This window comes from Hyla sarda, chromosome 12, assembly GCF_029499605.1.
Source record: "Hyla sarda isolate aHylSar1 chromosome 12, aHylSar1.hap1, whole genome shotgun sequence".
Taxonomy (NCBI): Eukaryota; Metazoa; Chordata; class Amphibia; order Anura; family Hylidae; genus Hyla; species Hyla sarda.
The window spans coordinates 7,079,423-7,094,418 of record NC_079200.1 but is presented as its reverse complement, the minus strand read 5'-3'; the positions used below and the strand labels follow the sequence as shown (position 1 = coordinate 7,094,418).

Genomic DNA, 14,996 nt, shown 5'->3' with positions numbered 1-14,996 from the left:
GGATTAATCCAGTGGGTGCTAAGACTCATAGGAGTGTCTCATAGATGGCAATGCATTTCCGAGTAGAATCTGCAGCAGAAATCCCATTGAAATCAATGCTGCAGCGGACCATTCGTGTGGAAAATTTCGGCGGAATTCTGCACAGACATTCCGCCGTGTGAACATAGCCTAAGACTTTCACTTGCTCGGACAAAAAAATTGCTTAAATTTTGTCTTGAGAGCACAAGATGGACTAGAAGCTGAGGGATTAGGTTACATGCTAGCCATACAAATCTATGGAAAAGGAAAGGATGAGGAGGAAGATGGGAGGGAGATTGAGTTAAGAGTGCCAGAAGCTATAAAGCAGTGTTTTCCAACTAGGGTTGCAAAACTACAACTCCCAGCTTGCCCAGACAGCCTTTGGCTGTCCAGGCATGCTGGGAGTTGTAGTTTTTAAAACAGTTGGGAGGACCCTGGTTGGGAAACACTGATTTAGAGAGAGAGAGAAAGACAACAGGAAAACTTACTTACAGTAAGTATTATATCTAATCCCAGTGCTGGATTCACAGTTTACACTGGTCAGTACTGCTCTTTAATGTCCTTAACACTTCTTCTGATGGTGTGCTATAGAGATATAGGGGAGCAAGACCTTTTCTTCTAAGGGCATGCTATAGGGCCTGTCAGGAACTGTCCAGAGCAGCAGAGTTTTGCTATGGGGATTTACTCCTGCTCAGGACACTTCCTGACATGGACAGAGGTGGCAGCAGAGAGAACTGTGGTCAGACTGGAAAGAACTACACAACTTTCTGTGGAGCATACATTAGCTGATAAGTACTGGAAGGGTTAAGATTTTTAAATAGAAGTAATTTACAAATATGTTTAAACTTTCTGGCATTAGTTGATTTGAAAACATTTATTTTCCTCCGGAGTACCCCTTAAAGTAAAAAAACAAACAAAAATGAAATGCAGGGTTGATGAACTCCGACCCAGTACCAGATACAAGTAAAAACTTTTATGTTTAGTGAGCACCGGGCCTGTGCCAAGTAGAATACACAAAAATAAAATTAAAAAATTAAAATAAAAGCTGCATAACGGTATAGAAAGAAAAACCTATATATAAAAACCTATGTGCAGTGTATAATACAGAGAACAGTGCTGTAGTATTATTGTACAGTACATTCATGATCTCACTCAGGCGGTATTATTTACCTGCTTACAATGATAAGGGATACTTTATAACTAGAGATGAGCGAATTTACAGTAAATTCGATTCGTCACGAACTTCTCGGCTCGGCAGTTGATGACTTTTCCTGCATAAATTAGTTCAGCTTTCAGGTGCTCCGGTGGGCTGGAAAAGGTGGATACAGTCCTAGGAAACTCTTTCCTAGGACTGTATCCACCTTTTCCAGCCCACCGGAGCACCTGAAAGCTGAACTAATTTATGCAGGATAAGTCATCAACTGCCGAGCCGAGAAGTTCGTGACGAATCGAATTTACTGTGAGTTCGCTCATCTCTATTTATGACCAATGGGAAATATTGTACCCTGAGAATAACAAATATTAAAAGTTAATTTATGCATAGGACATTTTTTTTTATTTAAGTGCTGGCCGCAGATTATCCGAATTAATATTAAAAGGGGGTACTCCGCCTACTAGACTTACCCCCGCGATCTCGGCTGCCGCATCCCAGACATCCGGTGCACAGAGAGAACTTTGGGGCAGATGCTTGTGATGTCACAGCCGCACCCCCTCAATGCAAGTCTATGGGAGGGGGCGTGACATCCGTCACGCCCCCTCCCATAGACTTACATTAAGGGGGTGCGGCCGTGACGTCACGAGCCTCCGGCACTGAACCAGACGCTCTAAACTTTTGCATGTGTATAATGACGATGTTTTTGGTAAAAGGCTGTGTTCCCATGCGGCGTTTAATTAGCGGTACCGCAGACATTTTTTATCGCTGAATTTGCTATAAAAATTGTGCAATTTAGTTGTGAGATTATGCAAATTGCTACAAAATTGCGCTATTTTTACCACGTTAAAATAGTCATGGCCAGAGTCAAAACATTTTTCTATGTTGTAAATCTCGGCAAAGAATACCAAGAAATATTTCTAATATACTTTATAATAAAATCTCCTTATTATAGAAATCATGGCTTAGAATTTTATTTTTTATTTTTTTAAAAAAGGCCACTAGGGGTCCCCATACCATCCAGAACATAATCCTGTCCGGCTGCAGCATCATCTTTGTCCCAGCTGAAGCACAGGCAAGAGGACAAAGTCCAGGAAGTGAGGGCAGGACTAGCACTAATCTGTGCTCACTCCTGTCCTATCAAACTGCAGCATGAAAACAGAGAGGAGGGGGTTACAGAGCAGCCTGCAGTGATTGGATGAAGAGATCCAGCACAGCACTGCAGATTCAGGGAGGTAGTGAATGCATGGTGAGTGAGGGCGGGCTCCGTGCTTGCTTCGTACATGCCCCTTCCTGAGCAGTGGATGTCAGAATGAGTGAGCAGCAGAACAGAGGGATTTGTGAGCCAAATACAGAACAAAAAAAAAAATGTAAAAAAAATAATAAACACATGAAAAGCATCTGCACGACCTAGTGAGGAACATATAGAAGAGTTATTTATGTGATATGACAGGTACCTATCATGATCTAAACTCTCCCTAATACACCCCCCCCCCCCCCCGGCCCCCATCTGTCCCTGACACTATCCCTGTGTTTCTTTTCATTCAAAACCCCCTCTTTCTACCTGATTTATTGTCTTCTTGGCTGCTCATTCAGCCGTCCTAGTGTGAGGGAGGAAGGGGGCGTGGCCCGGCATAGAGGCTATGAACACAGCAGCCGGCAGCTCTGAATCTTCTCCTCTCTGTTTACAACTGCATGTGCAGAGAGAAGAAAGATCGGAGCTCAGATAGTAAAATGAATGAGGGCCTGCAGTAAGGCAGAGTCAGGAGTATGCCCTGTCTGATTGACAGGCAGGGAGCAGTGCTGAGCTTGTCTGTGTCCCGGCTGCAGTCTGAGATATAGGACTCCAGCATGAGTCTGAAGCCTATAAAAAAAGGGCTTGTGGCCAGGACTGGTAGAGAGACCCCTAGTGGTCATTTTTTCATAGTTGAAAATTAAATAGAAAGAAGCAGATTTTTTAATAACATACAAATGGAAAGTTATTCTGCATACATTAATCTATAATATATCAAAAGTTTTATTGAAGGAAGGTACCCTTTAAATGCCATGTGTGAACACAGCCTCAGGTGGCAAAGGCTGATTTATGTACATCAGCGTTTCCCAACCGGGGTGCCTCCAGCTGTTGCAAAACTACAACTCCCAGCATGCCCGGACAGCCAACGGCTGTCCGAGCATGCTGGGAGTTGTAGTTTTGCAACAGCTGGAGGCACCCTGGTTGGGAAACACTGATGTACAGTATAACCTAAAGCTGCAATTTCTTATCATCTAACAATGGCCAAAAATAATCTCTGTGCCAGATTACCAGGACATGGTCGGTAGAGATGAGTGAATTTACAGTAAATTCGATTCGTCACGAACTTCTCGGCTCTGCAGTTGATGACTTATCCTGCATAAATTAGTTCAGCCTTCAGGTGCTCCGGTGGGCTGGAAAAGGTGGATACAGTCCTAGGAAAGAGTCTCCTCGGACTGTATCCACCGTTTCCAGCCCACCGGAGCACCGGAAAGCTGAACTAATTTATGCAGGAAAAGTCATCAACTGCCGAGCCGAGAGGTTCGTGACCAATCGAATTTACTGTAAGTTCGCTCATCTCTAATGGTCGGAGCAGGTGAAAGCATGGCCGCCATCATCGCTTATCATCATATGCGGCAGAAGTACGGCAGAATTGAGAAACAAACCTCAAAAAGAACAGTGGAGACAGAGAGAGGACGCGTGGGGGGGGGGGGGATGTCTCGCATTGAAATACTTACCTGGTCCCCTTATGGTTTGCCATCAGACCTTAAAGGGTTACGCCCATGGAAAGTTTTTTTTTTTTTAATCAACTGGTGCCAGAAATTTAAAACAAATTTGTAAATGATTTCTATTTAAAAATCTTAATCCTTCCAGTACTTTTTAGGGGCTGTATACTACAGAGGAAATGTGGATTATTTTTGGATTTCTCTTCTGTGACGACCACAGTGCTCTCTGCTGACATCTGCTGTCCATTTTAGGAGAAAATCCCCATAAGGCTAAGTTTCCACTTTTTTTTTTTTTTTTTTTTTTATGGCAGTTTTTGGAAAACTGCCACCGCAGTTTTTGAGCCAAAGTCAGAAGTGGATCCATAAAAGGAGGAGAAGTGTAAGTCCTTCCTTTATATGTCCTATTCCTTTTGAATACACTTCTGGCTTTAGCTCAAAAACTGCCAGGAAAAAAAAAAAAAAAAAAAACAAGTGGAAACTTAGCCTAACAAATATATGCTGCTCTGGACAGTTCCTAAAATGGACAGCAGATGTCAGCAGAGAGCATTGTGGTCGTGACAAGAGAAATTCCAAAAATTAAAGCATTTCCTCTGTAGTATACAGCCCCTAAAAAGTACTGGAAGGATTAAGATTTTTTTTTTTTTTTTATAGAAGTAATTTACAAATCTGTTTAACTTTCTGGAGCCAGTTGATTTAAAAAAAAATAAAAAATAAAAGTTTTCCACCGGAGTACCCCTTTAAAGGGGTACTCCAGTGGAAAGGAATTTTTTTTTTTATATCAACTGGCTCCAGAAAGATAAACAGATATGTAAATTAATTCTATTAAAAATGTAAATCCTTCCAGTACTTATCAGCTGCTGCATACTACAGAGGAAGTTGTGTAGTTCTTTCCAGTCTGACCACAGTGCTCTCTGCTGACACCTCTGTCCATGTCAGGAACTGTCCAGAGTAGAAGAGGCTTGCTATGGGGATTTGATCCTGCTCTGGACAGTTCCTGACATGGACAGAGGTGTCAGCAGAGAGCACTGTGGTCAGACTGGAAAGAACTACATAACTTTCTATTGAGCATACAGCAGCTGATAAGTACTGGAAGGATTGAGATTTTTATATAGAAGTCATTTAAAAATCTGTTTAACTTTCTGGAGCCAGTTGATATAAAAAAAAATATATAGTTTTTTTTTACCGGAGTACCCCTTTAACCTTGGGTTACGATTACCACCTGAGGTTAAGGATATTCGATAATCCAGAACCTTGCTACCCCAATAGTAACAGATAATAGAGATGTGACGGCACATATTGGGGTTTATTTACTAAGAGTGGCGTGTAGCTTTCTTCGTGGGTTTGGGATTTCCGACAGGTATTTTCTCAAGGTATTTACTAAGGTTTCGCACTTTTCCCTACGTTTTTTTTTTATATATATTTTTTTTATTTTTTTTTTTACACAACTTTTCTGATCTGTCGGATTTTTCCCTCAGCTCAAATCCACCACATTTTCTGTGATAACCTTACTAAATATGTTGGGATTTTTCAAAACTGTCGGGGATACGCCCCTTTTGTCAGGACCACACCCACTTTTCCCAATTGTCACGCCCCCTTTCCAGATTTTTTTTAAAGTTTTTTTTTCTCCTTGTAAAATGAAGGTTTTTTTTTGTTTGCAAATTGGTGACAATTTGGGCGCAAAACCCGACAAAAGAAGAGTCGGGATCACGTTAGTAAATCAACCACCATTATGTCTGCAATGGCGCCAATGTGAGAGATCGGCATCATTCATTCAATGAGGTCTCCCGCTTCAATGTGTATGGAACAAGTGACAGTCCGGTTTACCGCTACCCTGATGCCCGCATCCTCCACCCAGTCAGTGCAATACTTCAGAGGGAGAAGGACCCGGCGCTAAAGGCAAAGTTTCGCTATATTGAAACGGACAGACAGGTAATAGCACACCTAGGAGACCCTCAGACGTGATTCCGGCGCGTGCGCCGGAATCGCGTAGGTGTGCTATCACCTGTCTGTCCATTTCAATATAGCGAAACTTTGCCTTTAGCGTCGGATCGTTCTCCCTTCTCCCGCTTCAATCCCTGATTTTTCCCGGCCCGTGATGGCCGTAGTCGGAGGCCCCCACCCCTCCCGGTAACGCACTATTTGGCCGGCTCGGCTTTGTTGTAGATCAGGAAGTCGGAGATGTCGTGCCAGATGTTGCTGTCGTCGTACAGATAAGTCATGGAGGACTGTAAAGATGGCTGGAGGGTGTGTCGGTGGTATTCAAAGAGCCACAGCACAAAACCCCACACGGCGGCGGAGAAGAGGGGGAAGACGTCGTGTTTGGGTTCGGGGATGAAGCCTTTCTCCACCGCCAGTCTGGACAGACCGAAGAGGACACGGGACAGTAAGTACATGTTTATCTAGGGAAAAAAAAAAGAGAAAAGTGTTATAGCAGCAGCACAATCTACCAACCGGACTCATCGCAGGAGACGGGCTCCATTATATGGGATGGATCGAGCAGCAAACCAGGGAGTGAAGGGCACAGCCACACCTAGCTACGAGACCCCGACGGATCAACATTTCTGACAGTTTTTCTAAATAATACCAACTACAGATGAGTATCGCTCCCCCAAGTACTCACCAATACAATACTTTTTAATGTCATGTGACAAACAGAGGACGATCTAATCTTAGTGAAGCCTTAGGTGAAACTCGAACGTGAGGCCCTCACTGACACTCATGATAAGGTAGAAGGTATACCCCCAGGAGTTATGTAGAGAATCCCAACGACTGACATGCCTGTTTGTGAACACTTTACTAAATTGGTGGGGTAATGTTGAAAAAGGGGCGACCACCTTTTTTTTTTTTTTCGGGTTTCCACAGAAATCTGGATGGTAAGTCGGGCTTTAAAGGGGTACGCCGCCCACTGACATCTTATCCCTTATCCAAAGGATAGGAGGTAAGATGTCTGATTGTGGGTGACCCCTGCGATCTACATGCAGCACCCATCATTTTAAACAACATTAAAGGGGTTTTCCAGGATAGAGATATATATATACACACACACATACATAGATAGATAGATAGATAGAGATATCTATCTACCTATCTATCGCTATCTATCTATCTGTGTGTGTGTGTATATATATGTATGTGTGCATGTATGTATGTATGCATGCATGCATGCATGCATGCATATATATATATATATATATATATATATATATATATATATATATATATATATATATATATATATACACACACACATACACACACACACATAGATAGATAGATAGATATCGCTATATATATATCTATATCTATCTATCTCTATCTATCTCTATCAACTGGCTCCAGAAAGTTGAACAGATTTGAAAACTTCTATTAAAAAAATCTTAATCCTTCCAGTAAATATCAGCGGCAGAAGTTGAGTTGTTCTTTTCTGTCTGGCAACAGTGCTCTCTGCTGACATCTCTGCTTGTCTCTGGGAACTGCACAGAGTAGAAGAGGTTTGCTATGGGGATTTGCTTCTACTCTGGACAGTTCCTGAGACACGTGTCATCAGAGAGAACTTAGACAGAAAAGAACAACTCAACTTCAGCAGCTCATAACTACTGAAAGGATTAAGATTTTTTTTAATAGAAGTAATTTACAAATCTGTTTAACTTTCTGGAGCCAGTTGATATGTAAAAAAATAGTTTTTTTCCTGGAATACCCCTTTAAGTTTGGAACACTGGGAGACATGATGCCCTGCCCCCTCATGATGTAATTTCACGCCCCCCCTCTATTCAGGTCTATGGGAGGGGGTGTGACAGCCGTCACACCCTCTCCCATAGACATGAATAGAGGGGGCATGAAATGACGTCACGAGGGGGCGTGGTGTGACGGCACGCCTCCGGCCACGGAAACCCAGCGTTCTATACTTTATGTTTAGAATGCAGGGTGCGGCACGGAGATAGTGGGGGGCCCAGCGATCAGACATTTTATCCCCTATCCTTTGGATAAGGGATAAGATATCTGTGGGCGGAGTACCCCTTTAATTGTGGCTCACATTGGTGCATATTGCAGAACAGATCACATGCACCAACACAACCCTATAAAAATAAAAAAAAATAAAAAGTCAGATACTCGATCGTAAATCGAGCCAAAGTTTTTCTATCCTACACAGAAAATGAATGAAAAGTGGAGCTCCATACACTGCGTTTACATCAAGGCTCCGCAGCCGTGCAGAACAGACGATTGGCGAGTTGCTAGCGGCCGCCAAACAAATGTGCCCATGTGAACGAGCCCTAAGGGTCAAAAAAGCCTGAGTTTCGTGCAGATTTCTGGCAGCGTATTTCCTGCCAAAAATCTGCAGCAGATTTTACTACCATAGACTTCAATCTGCAACAATTGCAGATTTTCTGCTGACCCAATAAAGTCAATGGTAGCAAATTCGCTGCAGAAAATCCATACAAAACCCGCCTGTGTGAATGGACTCTTTAAGGGGTACTCAGCCCCTAGACATCTTATCTCCTATCCAAAAGATAGAGGATACGATGTCTGATCTCCCTGCTGCAATCGGCGTTTGTTTAGAACCGGAGGCTCGTGATATCACCGCCATGCACCCTCAACGCAAGTCTATAGGCGTGCACTGAGAGGGCGTGGCCATGACATCATGAGCTTCCGGTTCTAAACGAACGCCGGGTGCAGAAGGGAGATCGTGGGGGTCCCCAGCGACGGGACCCGCCCGATCAGACATATTATCCTCTATCCTTTGGGGCGGAGCACCCCTTTAAATCAGAGAGGAAAAGGGGTCAGACCACCTCCGATTTTAACCCCTTAAGGACCCATGACGTATGCATACGTCTCCGCACCCTGGGCTTTAAGGAGCCATGACGTATTATTACTTCCTCCCGTCCTGCCCGGCCCCTGGAAGTCCGGAGAGAACGGGAGGAAGACCGGAGGACGCGGCAGGGGACGGGGGAGTGCTGGGGCCCGGCCCCGGTACTTACCTCGTCCCTGAAGACCCGGATCCCGGCGGCGGGATGGCGGCGACAGGTGAGTGGATCTTCGGCGGCGTTGCGGGACCTTTGCAGCAGTCCAGACTGCCGTAAAGCGATCTGGACTGCTCCATCTGGTCCCCTTACACTACAACTCCCAGCATGCCCAGACAGCCCTTGGCGTCCGGGCATGCTGGGAGTTGCAGTTTTGCAACATCTGGAGGTCCACAGTTTAGAGACCACTGTGCCCTTCCAGATGATGCAAAACTACACATCCTCAGCATGCCCTTACTGTCCAGGCATGCTGGGAGTTGTAGTTCTGTAACATCTGGCCCTTCAAATGTTGCAGAACTACAACTCCCAGCATGCCTGGAAAGTTTTGGCATACTGGGCACAGATTGGGAACCACTGTATTAGTGGTCTGCAAACTGTAGTCCTCCAGATGTTGCAAAACTACAACTCCAAGCATGCTGGGAGTTGTAGTTCGGCAACATCTGGCTCTAAAGATGTTGCCGAACTACTACTTCCAGCATGCCTGAGAATGTTTGGGAGTTGTGGTTTTGCAACAACTGGAGGCACACTGGTTGGGAAACATTGTCTGTTTCCTAACTCAGCGTTTCCCAACCCGTGTGCCTCCAGCTGTTACAAAACTATAACTACCAGCATGTACTGATAGACTGTACATGCTGGGAGTTGTAGTTTTGCAACAGCTGGAGGTCCTCCCCCTGTGAATGTACAGGGTACATTCACATGGGCAGGGGGATTACAGGGAGTATCAGGCTGCAAGTTTGCGATTCAGCAAATTTTGCGCGGCAGCTCAAACTCGCAGCGGGAAACTCGCTGTAACCCCCCGCCCCTTGTGACTGTACCCTAAAAACACTACACTACACTAACACAAAATAAAATAAAAAGTAAAAAACACTACATATACACATACCCCTACACAGCCCCCCTCCCCAATAAAAATGAAAAACGTCTGGTACGCCACTGTTTCCAAAATGGAGCCTCCAGCTGTTGCAAAACAACTACTCCCAGTATTGCCGGACAGCCGTTGACTGTCCAAGCATGCTGGGAGTTTTGCAACAGCTGGAGGCACCCTGTTTGGGAATCACTGGCGTAGAATTCCCCTATGTCCACCCCTATGCAAGTCCCTAATTCAGGCCTCAAATGCGCATGGCGCTCTCACTTTGGAGCCCTGTCGTATTTCAAGGCAACAGTTTAGGGTCACATATGGGGTATCGCCGTACTCGGGAGAAATTGTCTAACAAATTTTGGGGGGCTTTTTCTCCTTTCACCCCTTATGAAAAGGTGAAGTTGGGGTCTACACCAGCATGTTAGTGTAAAAAAATAAATAAACTTTTTACACTAACATGCTGGTGTTGCCCTATACTTTTCATTCTGACAAGAGGTAAAAGGGAAAAAAAGCCCCCGGAAATTTGTAATGCAATTTCTCCCGACTACGGAGATACCCCATATGTGGGCGCAAAGTGCTCTGGGGGCGCACAACAAGGCCCAGAAGGGAGAGTGCGCCATGTACATTTGAGGTGATTTGCACAGGGGTGGCTGATTGTTACAGCGGTTTTGACAAACGCAAAAAAAAAAAAAAAAAAAAAAACACATGTGACCCCATTTCGGAAACTACACCCCTCACGGAATGTAATGAGGGGTGCAGTGAGAATTTACCCCCCACAGGTGTCTGACGGATCTTTGGAACAGTGGGCTGTGCAAATTAAAAATGTTGTACAGCCCACTGTTCCAAAGATCTGACAGACACCAGTGGGTGGTAAATGCTCACTGTACCCCTTGTTACGTTCCTCAAGGGGTCTAGTTTCCAAAATGGTATGCCATGTGGGGGTTATTTTGCTGTCCTGGCACCATAGGGGCTTCCTAAATGCGACAAGCCCCCCGAGCAAAATTTGCTCTCAAAAAGCCAAATATGACTCCTCCTCTTCTGAGCATTGTAGTCCGCCCGTAGTGCACTTCAGGTCAACTTATGGGGTACCTCCATACTCAGAAGAGATGGGGTTACAAATTTTGGGGGGTATTTTCTGCTATTAACCCTTGCAAAACTGTGAAATTTGGGGGGGGGGAAAACACATTTTAGTGATTTTTTTTTTTTTTTACGCATGCAAAAGTCGTGAAACCCCTGTGGGGTATTAAGGCTCACTTTATTGTTTGTTACGTTCCTCAAGGGGTCTAGTTTCCAAAATGGTATGCCATGTGGGTTATTTTTGCTGTTCTGGCACCATAGGAGCTTCCTAAATGCAACATGCCCCCAAAAACCATTTCAGAAAAACGTACTCTCCAAAATCCCCTTGTCGCTCCTTCCATTCTGAGCCCTCTACTGCGCCCGCCGAACACTTTACATAGACATATGAGGTATGTGCTTACTCGAGAGAAATTGGGCTACAAACATAAGTATAAATTTTCTCCTTTTACCCCTTGTAAAAATTCAAAAATTGGGTCTACAAGAACATGCGAGTGTAAAAAAAATGGAGATTGTGAATTTTCTCCTTCACTTTGCTGCTATTCCTGTGAAACACCTAAAGGGTTAATACACTTACTGAATGTCATTTTGAATACTTTTGGGGGTGCAGTTTTTATAATGGGGTCATTTGTGGGGTATTTCTAATATGAAGACCCTTCAAATCCACCCTCTAACCTGAACCGGTCCCTGAAAAATTGTGAGTTTGGAAATTTTGTGAAAAATTTGAAAATTGCTGCTGAACTTTGAAGCCCTCTGGTGTCTTCCAAAAGTAAAAACTCATAAATTTCATAATGCAAACATAAAGTAGACATATTGTATATGTGAATAAAAAAAAAAAAATTACTTGGAATATCCATTTTCCTTACAAGCAGAGAGCTTTAAAGTTAGAAAAAAGCAAAATTTTCTAATTTTTCATCAAATTTTGGGATTTTTCACCAAGAAAGGATGCAAGTTACCACAAAAATTTACCCCCAAAATAAAGTAGAATATGTCACAAAAAAAAACTATCTCGGAATCAGAATGATAACTAAAAGCATCAGAGTTATTAATGTTTAAAGTGACAGTGGTCAGATGTGCAAAAAATGGCCGGGTCCTAAGTTGTAAAATGGCCTGGTCCTTAAGGGGTTAAGTGGTACTCTGGTGGAAAGCTTTTTTTTTTTAAATCAACTGGTGCCAGAAAGTTAAACAGATTTGTAAATGACTTCTATTAAAAAATCTTAATCCTTCCAGTACTTATTAGCTGCTGAATACTACAGAGGAAATTATTTTCTTTTTGGAACACAGAGCTCTCTGCTGACATCATGAGCACAGTGCTCTCTGCTGACATCTCTGTCCATTTTAGGAACTGTCCAGCATATGTTTGCTATGGGGATTTTCTCCTACTCTGGACAGTTCTTAAAATGGACAGAGATGTCAGCAGAGAGCACTGTGCTCATGATGTCAGCAGAGAGCTCTGTGTTCCAAAAAGAAAAGAATGTCCTCTGTAGTATTCAGCAGCTAATAAGTACTGAAAGGATTAAGATATTTTAATAGAAATCATTTACAAATCTGTTTAACTTTCTGGCACCAATACGATGAAAATTTTCCACTGGAGTACCCCTTTAACATTGACAGCTGGGAAGATCCAGGTCATGTGACTGACTATCCTTACCTGGCTATTGATGTGATTATTCTCACCGAACACCAACCATCCCCCCACGCAGGCCGCCAGGAAGGAGTGAAATTGCCATTTGCTTCCATGTATTTTCTCTTGAGCAGCCAATAGACTCTTATACGTGAAGACGAAATACGCCAGATTGCGGGAATGTGTGAATGTCGCTTGTAAGATGGCGGTCAGCTTCTCTCTTATACTGAAGACACAAGGAAGGAGGAGTCAGCCTCACTATACAATGGCAGCTATAGGAAGTACTTTTATATTACAATGATTGGTGTCTCCGAAAAACCCTTTATAAGGGGTACTCCGCCGCCCCAGTGTGCAGAACATTTTGCTCTGAACGCTTGGAGCGGGCGGCAGGGGTCGTGATGTCAGGGCCACGCCCCTTGTGATGTCACGCATTACCCCCTCAATGCAAGTCTATGGGAGGCTTCTTCTGTGCTTCCTGCTCCTATAGGATGAATGGGACAATCTCATGTGGTGCTGATGGGGATTAGAAAACATTACCTTCCGCGTTTAAACAGGAACGTCATCACCAGCGCGTGCGGGGCCCGGATCTTAGCTCCATATCTGAGGACAAGAAAAAAACATTATTAGAATTTATAGATGACAATAAAAACAGCTTTACCAAACTATTCACAGGGTAAAAGAATCATCTGCCGCTATCTGTACTGCAGCTCAGAACCACAGACCCAGTACGAGGCCTTCCCTAAGCGCCCCTCCCCCTCCATAGCTGACATCAGGTACACCCCCCTCCTCCATAGCTGACATCAGGTGCACCCCCCTCCTCCATAGCTGACATCAGGTGCACCCCCCTCCTCCATAGCTGACATCAGGTACACCCCCCTCCTCCATAGCTGACATCAGGTACACCCCCCCCCCTCCTCCATAGCTGACATCAGGTACACCCCCCCCCTCCTCCATAGCTGACATCAGGTACACCCCCCCTCCTCCATAGCTGACATCAGGTACACCCCCCCTCCTCCATAGCTGACATCAGGCGCACCCCCCCTCTCGTCCATAACTGACATCAGGCGCACCCCCCCCTCCTCCATAGCTAACATCAGGCGCACCCCCCCCTCCTCCATAGCTGACATCAGGTGCACCCCCCCCCCTCCATAGCTGACATCAGGTGCACCCCCCTCCTCCATAGCTGACATAAGGTGCACCCCCCCCCCTCCATAGCTGACATCAGGTACACCCCCCCCCCCTCCTCCATAGCTGACATCAGGTGCACCCCCCCCTCCATAGCTGACATCAGGTGCACCCCCCCCCCTCCTCCATAGCTGACATCAGGTGCACCCCCCCTCCATAGCTGACATCAGGTGCACCCCCCCCTCCATAGCTGACATCAGGTGCACCCCCCCCCTCCTCCATAGCTGACATCAGGTGCACCCCCCCCCCCCTCCTCCATAGCTGACATCAGGTGCACCCCCCCCCTCCTCCATAGCTGACATCAGGTGCACCCCCCCCCTCCTCCATAGCTGACATCAGGTGCACCCCCCCCCCCTCCTCCATAGCTGACATCAGGTACACCCCCCCCCTCCTCCATAGCTGACATCAGGTGCACCCCCCTCCATAGCTGACATCAGTGCACCCCCCCCTCCATAGCTGACATCAGGTGCACCCCCCCTCCATAGTTGACATCAGGTGCACCCCCCCCCTCCTCCATAGCTGACATCAGGTGCACCCCCCCCCCTCCTCCATAGCTGACATCAGGTGCACCCCCCCCCCTCCTCCATAGCTGACATCAGGTGCACCCCCCCCCCTCCTCCATAGCTGACATCAGGTGCACCCCCCCCCTCCTCCATAGCTGACATCAGGTGCACCCCCCCCTCCTCCATAGCTGACATCAGGTGCACCCCCCCCCCCCTCCATAGCTGACATCAGGTGCACCCCCCCCTCCATAGCTGACATCAGGTGCACCCCCCCCTCCATAGCTGACATCAGGTACACCCCCCCCTCCTCCATAGCTGACATCAGGTGCACCCCCCCCCTCCTCCATAGCTGACATCAGGTACACCCCCCCCCCTCCTCCATAGCTGACATCAGGTACACCCCCCCCCCTCCATAGCTGACATCAGGTGCACCCCCCCCTCCTCCATAGCTGACATCAGGTACACCCCCCCCCCTCCTCCATAGCTGACATCAGGTACACCCCCCCCCTCCATAGGTGACATCAGGTGCACCCCCCTCCTCCATAGGTGACATCAGGTGCACCCCCCCTCCATAGCTGACATCAGGTGCACCCCCCCCTCCATAGCTGACATCAGGCGCACCCCTCCCCCTCCTCCATAGCTGACATCAGGCGCACCCCCCCCCCTCCTCCATAGCTGACATCAGGCGCACCCCCCCCTCCTCCATAGCTGACATCAGGCGCACCCCCCCCCTCGTCCATAATTGACATCAGGCGCACCCCCCCCTCCTCCATAGCTAACATCAGGCGCACACCCCCCCTCCTCCATAGCTGACATCAGGTGCACCCCC

The 14,996-nt window shown here is 46.1% G+C and overlaps 1 protein-coding gene across 1 annotated transcript in view; it reads right to left on the bottom strand.

The window, feature by feature from the left end:
- Positions 1–4,968: 4,968 nt before the first annotated feature.
- Positions 4,969–14,996, bottom strand: part of PXMP4 (peroxisomal membrane protein 4) — a 10,464-nt gene continuing 436 nt past the window's right edge. The window contains 3 exon segments of the mRNA XM_056547960.1: positions 4,969–6,303; positions 12,507–12,705; positions 13,017–13,083. Of these exon segments, the coding sequence (XP_056403935.1) occupies positions 6,040–6,303; positions 12,507–12,705; positions 13,017–13,083 (530 nt within the window). The 3' untranslated portion in view covers positions 4,969–6,039.